Raw genomic sequence first — 12,051 nt, 5'->3', positions numbered from 1 at the left:
ACCAAGACCAACATTATTGTACGACCTATTACTAAACTATGTTTAGTACAGGAAGTGTAGGATGTGCATTTCTATGTATTGAAATATTATTTTTACATTTTAGCTCCTTAATTGTTTTCAATTGATACCTGTACTATCAGTTAGGGGCTGGTGTGTAGGAGCCAATTAACTGTGGGTATAAAGGTAGGAACCTATGTGTGTTGGTGAGAGGTTCCGCCGGAAGGCCCATACAGTTTTTGACCACACACAAGGAGCACACACGGAGAACACACACACAAACACGGGATTAAAAACAAAGCAAAAGGTATTGTGTAAACCATAAATATCGTGTGGGGAATGAAACAAAGAAACCAGTGAAAATGGGAAATAAATGGACTGTTTCGAACTGGAAACGTTGGTTCTGACTTTTATTCGGCAGCAAACAAGGTGTGCGTCAATTACACCCACCAAGCGGATCCTCAGAGGCTTAAAGCGTTGGCTTAGCCTCTACACTGTGTATGTGTAATGTGTATCTGTAAAGCGCTTTGAGTCAATGAAAAGCACTATAATAAATATAAGGAATTATTATTATTAAGACACTTCCAGGGCGAAACAAAGAAAACAATCTCATTTACAAAACGCAGTCATGTGTAAAGCTAAGTATAATAATAGTATCAATAACAGCCTAAGTCATGGGTTTCACGAGTATAAGACAAGGTCCGTCTTTAACCTCGTGGAACGTTTGCCAAACGAAAGAAGCAATTCTGTCACTTTAATCCTCGGCTTCCTCAAACATTCTTACCCATTATCATTTATTGAACTCCCATTACAAAATGAATGAATGGGAGTGTACTTCATGAAAGCATTTATTGTGTGCAAACAATTAAACTAAGACAGTAAGGAAAGAATATGGGAAATGTTAGATATCAATTTCCATCATCAAAAGTGTTTCCAATTCACTTAGTCCACATTACCACAGAGAAGAGACTCAATAACCTGTTGAAGGACAATTAGGACTTTCTTCGATTGTTGAAATATTAAGCAGTTTCTTTTTGCATGAGATATCTTTCAAAGGTCTATTTTAGATGTGTTATTTCTTAACTGCACATCTATGTCATGGTGACGTTTAACTGGGTCTATAAATCATATTTGAGACATATAGAATTCATAAAACAAAGCTTTTTTTATATAACTGTGCCAATCTCAAAGGCATGAAATGTACTCGGTTTGCCTTTGATACTTTCCCAGACATCCCATTGCCTTAACCCCGGTCTCAAGAGGAGGACAGATATCACACATTAGGGCTGCATTACCTGCTGGAGGTGACACGTAAAACACACATTCCCAGAGAAGAAAGGGTCCGGAGCGGACGGGCAAAATGAAAGGCAAGGGAAAATGACAAGAGTGAAAGGAAGTGTAAGAAAGAAAGATGAAGGGCGAATTTGAAGAGAGATGAGTGCTGGTGAGGGAGAGGAGGAGGAGGAGGAGGAGGAGGAGGAGGAGGAGGAGGAGGAGGAGGAGGAGGAGGAGGAGGAGGAGGAGGAGGAGGAGGAGGAGGAGGAGGAGTGAATATGAGAAAGGCAGAGCAGAAGACAAATTAGCAAACAGACTTCCGGCGCTGATCTGCCCTGAACTCCAATGCAATATTTAACCCTGTCATGAATACCCTTTCCTAATCCAGCTGTCTGCCATCACTCACACCTGAGAGGACAAAGGCCTCAGGGACCTTAAATACCAATGAAGCAATTCCCTTCTTACTCTGCTTTAGGTCCCCGCCATTACAGTGTTTTCTCTTTGAAAAGCGTCTATTTGTCTAAAAGGGAAGAGGAACTGAACACATGTCATAATGATGTAAAAACAAAATCCCAAATGGAAGCGAACACGCAAGAATCCATGCTTTCATGTTTCACACGCACACACCACTTGATATCCGAGACACATTTGAGACTCCAGGGGGGAAAACGGTGTCCGCCAAAGTGTGGATGGACGAGCAACTGACTCGCGAGCTATAGAGCTGCTAAAAACTCAAATAAAACTAGCTATAAATAATTATAGCTTAAGTTAAAACATTTATGTGCCTGTGTCCTACATTAATGTAGTCTGGGCTGTGTGTGATGTTGCCCCTAATCCAATGTCCATGTTCAGCGCCATACATAATGTATAGAATGGAAATGTGATGGACAATGGAATGGAAAAAGGCCACTGTTCCAACTAATGAGCCAATTCTGAATGAGTCCTTCTATAAATTGTACTGTTTAAATTCAAATAAAAATGTATTTATATAGCTCAATATCACAAATGACACATATGTCTGAGGGGAATTTACAGAGTGTGGAGCTTACGACACACTCTTTCCTCAGACACGTGGAGTGGACATGTACACACATCCTTTACTCAAGTAGAAGTACAGATACTCGTGTTTAAAAATACTCTGGTAAAAGTAGAAGTATTGACTAAACTTCTTTACTCAAGTAAAAGTAAAGAAGTATGGGCTTCTAAATGTACTTCAGTAAAAAGTACCCATAACTCCCAGCTGTTTTAAAGAGTACCTGACCTCCCTTTATATTAATAGAACCATAATGTCATTGTTAGCTAATGAATGTTTCCATGCTGAACAACGGCAGCATGACAACGTTTCCATTGGTCCCTCTTCTTTAGAGAAGACCAGGAAGTGATGGATACACGGATCGTGTTCAAATCAATAGGCACGCAATGACTCTAAATAATAATGACCACGAACCAAACACACATTCAGACTAAAGGAACCAGCTGTTTGGAAAATGAGAGAAGTAGAAAGTTCAGGTGTTTGTGTTCAACATGTAAGAAATAGAAAGTACAGGTATTTGACTTCTTACATTTTGAACACAAAGTAAAAAGTCGTCAGAAAAATAAGTAGTGGAGTAAAGTACTGATACCAGAAAAATGTACCTAAGTATAGTAACAAAGTATTTGTACTCCACTACTTCCCACCTCTGACCATGGGGAGAGTGACAGTAGAAGTACACACATAGCAATACATTGGTGTGTACAGAGTAAGTAATAACTCATAGACAATCCAAATGAACCGGACGTCAGTTGGTTCGTTGAACTTACCCACGACCTCCTTGGATGGCAGCAGACTGGGGCTGAGGCTGGCGTTGATGCTCGAGTCGCCTTGGACCATGGCGCCTCCTTCCTGCAGCGAGCGCACGAGTTCCGAGAGACGTGTCACTTCCTCCCGGAGAGCATCAATATCTTGCTGGCGCAGTTGCTTGGCAACGGTGGTAGGGTTCATCTTGAAGTGGAGAACTTGGGTTTTGATGGGGTCGTAGTCACCCTGAGACAAAAAGACAAAGATCAGACCCTCCGTCAATTCTGCAAGTTGAGGAGGATAACATTGAGGGCATGCACTAATGCACACACACTTATTTTTACAAGCTGTTTTACAGAGAGGCTATCGCACATTCACACACAGTTTTTAGTGGAGCTCACATAGGCTAAGTTGCAATTAAAATGACCATTACCCACAGTAATTCACATATGGCCTTTGGAAGTGTAGCAAAAAAACATAACTGACCACGTGGCAAAACAACAGTCTCTGTCAGTAACAATTAGTGGATTACTATTTTGCTTATAAAATAAAACCCTAAATAATATAGTTATCAAATAATGGATACCTCAGAGCTGTCAATCCCATCTGTAATGTGCTAAAGGAGACACATTGCAGGCTATTAAAAGAGCTGCTGATCTGGATATATCCATATGATTGCACATCAGAGGTTGCGCTAGACTTTTTCGCTGCCCGTCATTTTGCCGGACAGGATCGTAAAACTTCTGTCAAAATCCAGAATTACCCGTCGGCCTTTACACAAATCTGACGGGGGGGGGGGGGGGGGGGGATAGTTCACAGGGGGAGAAAGCATGCTCGTGAACTGTCAACGGGGGGGGGGGGGGACGACACAGTTCACATGCGCCGTGTTATGCATGGCTGCTGCACCTCGCGGGAGCGTGCACAGCGTAAAGCCAAAACTCACAGACATTTCAATGATTTGTACGGCACAGTTCGGTTTGGAAACGGTATGACTTTCTTTTTGGAGGGCATGCATAACACGGCATAACACCGGAGCCTCGCTGCGGGGACACTTTGGCGCTGTTCCGAGTTTGTACTAATCTGTCAAAATAACAGACTGCTTTCAGATTTGTCCGTCATTGTTAAAAAAAATCCGTCAGACGGAAAATATTCGGTTAACGCGACCTCTGTTGCACATACACCTGGCATATTGGTAAATATTCTTATTTATATAGCTGGAGTGGTCAAGGTACTCCCATTTCTATATTTGTATCTGTAGGTGTCTGAAAAAAAAAGTTGGGCAATATTTAATTTGATTTAAAATGCTTAAAAGACACAACCATCAGTTTCTCAGGGACATCTTCAAATGGTTCCAACAAACAACCCAAAACGCAAGAATAATCTATTAGAACTTAATAAAAGCATCAAATGATAATAAATAAATGGTGTCAGTTGTAAATAACAACACAAGGTCAGAAATCTGCAACTAATGTATTCAAATTCCGGTCTGGATGATGAAGAACGCAGGCTGACAGGTTTTTCCGAGAGAAAATGTCGCTAACACACCTCAGTGCTGTTTCTTACCCTTTTTTATATTGTAAACAGCATTTGACATCCTCCCCCTTTAACTATCTAACCAATCTACAGTCCTCCCACATAATAACTCGCAGGCTTTAAGAATATGTTTGCCACACAGGACCCGAGCACATCGAACACCAGATACGCCTGCTGCATAAGAAATGAAAACATTCATTGTACTCACGCATTTCTGTGAAGTGTATGTGCGGAAAACATGGACAAGGCAGAATGGCTTGAACAGACTTTCATAATCAAAAGGCCGGGAAGAGTTCTATGGGAACCATCCGAGAGAATGTGCGGACTGTGATTCAGAGGAATACACAGGGGGGAGGGGGAGGGGAAGTGTGGGCACAAAAGGGCTTTCCAATAAATCCATCGAGCTCTCAGTGTCAATGGTTCAACACAAACTTATATATTTGAACATGACAACCTCTGTGGCCGTTTAACCTTATTTATTTGTGTCAACTAAAGCACAACTGAAAGACTTTGGATGGCCCTGTCTTTATTCTCTTTGGTTACCATCATTTGATTTAGATACATCATTTTGTTCCTTGGTTACTCTTATCAAGTCTGAACTTCCTTGGTCATGGGACAAAACTATCGTAAAGTGAATGAATAAAAACATATTCGGCACAGCGCACAAAGGTTATCTTTTGATTCATTTTAGCAGAGAAATGGGAACTGTGGGATTTTAGCCTTTGCAGACCATTTACATGCACACAAACCTGTATAACACACTACAGGAAAAACACGAAAAAGCATAATCGGACTTCTTTAATAGCGAGACTGGATATATTGCGTGTATCTGTAATTCAGTTCATCAAAAAGAACAATTCAGATATTTTTCCCAAATGCTTTCAGCTTTACATTTCTAACCATTCTTATGTATTGGGCTTTTCATTTCAGACCTTTGTGTATCTATCACACTTTAAATGTTCAACCTCAGCCATAAAAATGTTTGGCAACATTTCAACTTGTTTCCATTTACGCTGTTAATAAAATGTGCATTAAAAACAGGTGAATACAAACTAATTTGCATTGATATGAAACCAACGAGACTTTAACAACATAGATCACTGTTTAATGATTCACTCTGTGCCCATTCATTCAGTGCAATAAGTGTTGACGCCAACACAGCATGCACGAAGCAGGTCTGCTTGTGTAGGAGACGGGGCATTTGGAAATGAAACAAGAAGCTTTATTTCCAACTTTCTGTATCTAAAAGATATTCTGTGTAACTTTGACTCTTTTTCTTTTACCTAGCCTGCCAACATTTTCTGTGCAGAGGCTGCAGGAGCATACTGCGAAGTTATGAGCATCAGACTGCCTACCTGCTTTAGTTCCCAGCGTGCCGCTCTCTGCCCTCAGCACAGAGCGGAGTCGACCACAGCAGCAAAAACCCTCCACTGATCCACAGCAAACAAGTATTTATTAATGTGCTGTTGTGCAATGCTGTGTTTTAACCTTAGACACCTTCTCCACACACACACACACACACACACACACACACACACACACACACACACACACACACACACACACACACACACACACACACACACACACACACACACACACACACACACACACACACACACACACACACACACACACACACACACACACACACACACACACACACACACACACACACACACACACACACACACACACACACACACACACACACACACACACACACACACACACACACACACACACACACAATTGCAATAGTTGAACTGTAGGCGTCATAAAAAAACCTCACTGGAAACACAAGAGTTTAATTTTAGTTTGTTGCCATTATTATAATTTACGAGCACTGTATCCATCAGACAGACTAACACAAAATGACATGACAAACAATGAGTTGTGAACACAGATTGAAGTTATTGACAAGTCCACAAAATAAGAAGCCGAAGTAAGAACGGGAAAGCTGTTTCCTAAAACGTGATTACCTTCTTTCCTTTCTTTCTTAGTTTGTTCTTCTGAGGCGGGGAAATGGGAAAAGGAGGAGAGTCTATCTCAGCTTAATGCCAACATAAAACACACACAGAGGAACCCACACACAACATGCACACACACATTTCTCAGCTCTTGATTACTGGCTAAATTAGATTCTATTTGCCCCAAAGCGACGATTGCAAAACAAACTGCCGGCGTGTGGGAGAGCAAGAAGCAGATGAGGAATATAAAGATGGACACGGAGAAGAACACGATGAAAAACAAAAGAGGGTTGGGGTGATGTTGCCTACAGCGTGGAGGAAAAGCAGCACGGATGAAGGGAAAATGCCGTGCACGCTTATAAATAACGCTTTGTATAATTTAAAAGGATTGAACGTTCTAAAATGAGGCGCAGAGAACGTGTGTATTTATATGGAAACATGTTCAACTGGACTGCATACACGTCACGGCCGGATGAAGTCGAGGCCTATTTTCGTCCTGCGTAAGGCTTTTGAAGATGTACATCTGGATATGTAAGGGGGGGTTTATTCAAGGATGCGTGTGTGTGTGTGTGTGTGTGTGTGTGTGTGTGTGTGTGTGTGTGTGTGTGTGTGTGTGTGTGTGTGTGTGTGTGTGTGTGTGTGTGTGTGTGTGTGCGTGTGTGTGGTGATGAACAGCGAAGGAGAGCCAGATAGTGTGAGACAGATATGTAGATTTGAGCTGTACACGCAGCACAAAAAGAACAGTACACGCAGCCAAAAGCTAGGTGCTGTCAAAAACCAAAAACTCTTTCCGACATAAATCTTTAAAATGAGGTCAAGCTAAAGAAAATTAAGAAGACTTTCCTGTGGAATTCATATTTCACTTTGGTGGGTGTCTGGACTGAGCTGAGGGGCAAAGATTTAATTGACTTCTCGACGGCAAAAACAAAAGGAAAGCATTTCTCTTTGGCACCGAACCATACCACTTTCAGAGTAAGCCATCAAACGGCATCATCTTATTTTTTAATTAGTTCTCTCCTCATATATCACACTAGAGTGAGGACATGGAAAAGGGCCAAAGGAAAGTTCCCTGAGTCACTATGTCAGGATCATAGTGACTTCAATTTTTTACTTTCGTGCTTCTATTGGCTAGCGATCCAACACATTGTACACCGTAGGCTAAGGGGCGGGACATCTCGAAGCGGTTGACCAATCACAACAGAGCCGGCCAGCTTACCAATCAGAGCAGACTGGGCTCTGGTTTCAGACAGAGGGTGAAAAGAGGTGCTGCAGCACAGGCTGTATGAGAAAAATAAAGACTTTTTTTAACATTAAAGCATGGAGACATGTCACAGTCGAGACACTACATACTGATATGAACCTGGAAATGAGCAGAATAGGGCCAGTTTAAAGAAGAGAAAGGGAAAGTGGAGTACCATGTGTTTGTAAATCATAATTAAGTTCACCTCTACGACGTCACAAAGAGGCCAAAAAGTTTCAAACTGAATGTCAACAAACTGCTTAATATTAAAGTTGGGCTATTGTGTGTGTGTGTGTGTGTGTGTGTGTGTGTGTGTGTGTGTGTGTGTGTGTGTGTGTGTGTGTGTGTGTGTGTTAACATGCATATATAAAGCCTTCTTTTTCACACAGCATTTACAGTGCAGCAAGGTGCAGTTACATTCTAAGAGCCCGAGGCTACACATCTCTTATTCATAGAACAACAATAACAACACAACTAATACCAGAGAGCAGAGTCTGTTGTGAAGAAGAGTAAGAGGCAGGGAGAGAGCAGAAGAACAAGAGCAGGAGAAAGAGAAGGAGGCGGGACCGAGAGAGAGTCAAAGGGACGGGGGGCTCGAAGTCCAGGGAACAATGTCTGTTTTTAACTCGGCTGTATAAATCGCTCTGAAACATCCACTTATGTACTAAAAACAGACCCAACCGCAGGGGACACATGAGTCACTGATGGAACAGGTGACGCTAATGGTGAGCAGAGGGGAGAGCAGAGGGGTACTATCAAAAAATAACGAAGAAAAAGCTCATTTCCACACACCCGTAAACCACATGAACTAAAGCGAAGTCGAATGGCGAGACAGATGAGTCACAAACCACGAGTCTCATCATCAAAACACAATTTAGCTGTGGTTTTTATTACATTGGGTAAAAAAGTCCATCTCCTTTTCAAATGGACTTTACTCGTCGCAAGGACTCACAAGTGCATTTAAAAAGGATTGCTTGGTTTACCCAAATGACTAAAGGGAAATAAAACGCATGCTTTATCCAGCGGTAGGGGCCGAACAGATTTAGATATACATTACCCAGATGTATGGTGCTACTAGAGAACATGACCTGGTTTCTCCGGATGTAAAGTCATTAAGAAATTATTAGTGGCAATGTCTTTCGATTATCCATCTCATGCATCCAAGGTAACCGTTTGCTGACCTTCACTTAATCCAGCGATGTGTTACACAAGAAACGAAAAACAAATATCAGATCCAGATAATTGTCTCCATTTTAATGTCCAGAGATATTTTCAGATCCCGATATGACGGTGTCCTCGTGTTTGTAAAAGAGGATACATTTTCCCTTCATTTTCAGGGTCAGGTTTCGTGCCGGTTTTGAATTGCTGCCTTTTTGCCAGGGGACATCAAGCCCAGGACTTCCTCTTATGACACCAGTCAACAGTTTAATTAGAAACTAAAGGGACAAGAATTGAGTGGGAGTTGATAGATGCCGCCTATGATCAGATTTGAACAAGTAGACAGTTAGCCAGGCTAATAAAAAGCATAATTGGAAGCGAATGGGGTTCATGATTGGATTCCGGCCAATGCGTTCCACCTTGTTTTCTTCGTATGCACACAGAGCAGAGAGCGGTTGTTGAGCAGGAACTGTACCTCTGTCCCTAAGGCAATGAAAGGAGCCATGGATGAATCTAGGTGAAGGTTACACCTCAGTGATATTTCCTTTTGATGACCAGCTATCTGCAGCACCGATGTCTTGATAAAGAGTCTCTTACACAGGTCCCCGGTGGGAGATAGAAATAAGCCAATTGGATGCTGAAAGCTCAAGATTGAGTAAGGAGTAATAGTGGATGTGGAAAAGCATCCGTTATGTACTGAGAAGGAATGGTGTTGTAATGGGCTTATCCGTGTAAAGTGCAGCCCAGGCTAAAGAAAATCCTTAGTTAAAGGGCCCCTGTGGAGTAGTAAATAAACTAAGTTACGTTTACATTAAATGTCATTGACCAAAATGCATTGTGCGCAACCTTAAGGTCCAACAATCACATTAAGTGCATTTCCCTTCCTCATGCATTATTTGCAAAGCAGATTTTTAAAGTCTTTTTTCTTTGGTCCACAATAATGTTTGGTCCGCACGTGTTTTGGGCCGTTTTGCACTATTTCTTAGCAAGTTGATCAGTGACAGTCTCCCAAGCGCCCAAGATAAACAAAGCTGGGACCCACTCATGCAAAACAGCTCCATGGCGCCATTAGGTCTAAAACTCCACGGGGATATGTTTAAGCTCAAATACACACACGAGAAGAGAACATGGTGTTCTGGGGAGCAGTAGGAGTGCAGCCGAGGGGCTCCAATCCGCGGGTCAGCAAGAGTTGATCTTCCTTGGATAGAAGCAGGATAAGGCTCCAAGGTCATCTTCAGATTCCCTCGTTTAAACTGCCAACTGCTAAGTTGTGTTGGCAGGGCATTAATATCAATCATTTGCTTCTATATCGTGAGAGCCAAAAGCAAATGTGTCTTAAACCGGAGCACCCTCAAATCTATGTCTCAGTGTGTTTCGAGAGGGTCCATAGAGTGATCTCTGAATCCCCTGAAGTAGAAAAAGGTCTGGAGAAAGATCGTAACCTCTATGTCTCTTACAAAAGAGCAGATCAGTGGACGATGGACTGCCGTCTTCCCTCGAGAATTATGATGTGAAGAAGAAATAACAGTCAAATGATTAACGAAGACTGCTTTTACGACTCCCTCTTCCTGGCAGGCACGGTGTTACGGCCGCCGCCTTCTATCTGCCCATTAACCCGTCTGTAAGTGTTTGCAGCTGTGTGTGTTATATCTAGTGGTGCCCGATAATTATCGGTCCGATATTAGGAAGTATATCGTCATCCCGATAAACCCGATAAAAGTATGAATAGCCCCGATAATATAAAATATATTTTTTGGGTAAAAAAAATAAATAAAAATCCTGCGGTGTGGGTGGATTGAGATGAGGGGCGCTTGTTTTTCACTCGGCTCCTCCTGTTTTGCCAGTACTGTGGTATTAGTGGTTTAGGAAGAGGGGAGTTCTTCACAAATCCAGCGCTCCCTAACTCATGCCTGGCTGTGACGTAAATGGCGTGCGGCCGTGAAGCCAGGACAGTAAACAAACATGTCGTCGGTAGTATGGGACTATTTCAAAGTTTCAGAGTCAGATAGTTCGCTTGCTATTTGTAACAAATGCAATGCAGAAGTTCCACGAGGAGGGAAAAGGCAACGAGCTATAATACTTCCAACCTGATTAGTCACCTGAAACATCGCCATCGCTACGATGGTGTGTTAAAAGCGCACGAAGACGCCTGCGCTGCTAAACTAGCGGCGAATCCAAAGCCAGCTGCAAAGGCACCGGGGCTTTTACCTATCGACGAGGCTTTTGAAAAAGGCAAGAACTTTATTTGGGAAAATAAATATGGTCACTTTGAAGAGTCAACACTGTTCTTGGCTTTGTTTTGTGCATAGTAGTAATGCTCATGTCATTTGCTCACTACTAGTCTTTATTTTACCACCAGGTGTGCAAAAACTACAGGTACATTTAATATATATATATATATATTATATTATTATCGGGTATCGGTCTTGAGAAGCAGGAAGTTATCGGTATCGGTTTCAAAAAACCAATATCGTGCATCCCTGGTTATATGTATATGAGCTGTGCCGTTGCCCCGACGCCATAGGATGCCGGTTTTCCTGTCCCTCCCCCGGTATGCACCGAAGATCTGGATTGGAGCATGCTGGGCTCGACTCTCCAATCCCCGCACACACCTTCCGGGGACAACGATAAGACCGTGTGCACCGTGTTAGTCGAGAGAGGTCTGCATCCGATGTCTCTCGGTACTCTCCTCATACATCGTGTGAAAATTCTGTTAACAGTGGTTAACTAGTATTGTCATGTTTATACTTGTAATTCTGTTTGTCTGTAAGTACAACGTGACTGTGGTTTACTTGTTTTTTTAGTACCTATCTTCGTTGGCTTTATTCTTTTCTCCCACTTTAGGAGTGAGGTTTCTTTTCTTTATTTGTTTGTTAGTTTAGTTTGTATGTTATTTGTTAAACTCTCATTTAAAGAGTCTTCCTCAGTGCCTTTTGTTGTTTATTTAAACCAGTGCCTTTGTGGCCATTTGTTTTGATTGTGGCCGTTTGTTGCCAATTTTAGTGCACGCTTTCATTAAACAACTTCCTATTTACCAAATTCAACTGGTTATATGTTACTTTCCACGAGCCGGGACGTCACATAATGCCTTACGGTACGTC

The 12,051-nt window shown here is 42.1% G+C and overlaps 1 protein-coding gene across 1 annotated transcript in view; it reads right to left on the bottom strand.

Annotated features, from left to right (window-relative positions):
- mad1l1 (mitotic arrest deficient 1 like 1) overlaps positions 1 to 12,051 on the bottom strand; it is a 100,096-nt gene that overhangs the window by 33,697 nt on the left and 54,348 nt on the right. Inside the window, exon 16 of the mRNA XM_034087572.2 lies at positions 3,073 to 3,295. Within this exon, the coding sequence (XP_033943463.1) occupies positions 3,073 to 3,295 (223 nt within the window). The remainder of the gene's footprint in view (positions 1 to 3,072; positions 3,296 to 12,051) is intronic.

Source organism: Pseudochaenichthys georgianus, chromosome 1, assembly GCF_902827115.2.
Source record: "Pseudochaenichthys georgianus chromosome 1, fPseGeo1.2, whole genome shotgun sequence".
Taxonomy (NCBI): domain Eukaryota; kingdom Metazoa; phylum Chordata; class Actinopteri; order Perciformes; family Channichthyidae; genus Pseudochaenichthys; species Pseudochaenichthys georgianus.
The sequence above is the reverse complement of the archived record's forward strand: the minus strand, read 5'-3'. Positions and strand labels throughout refer to the sequence as shown.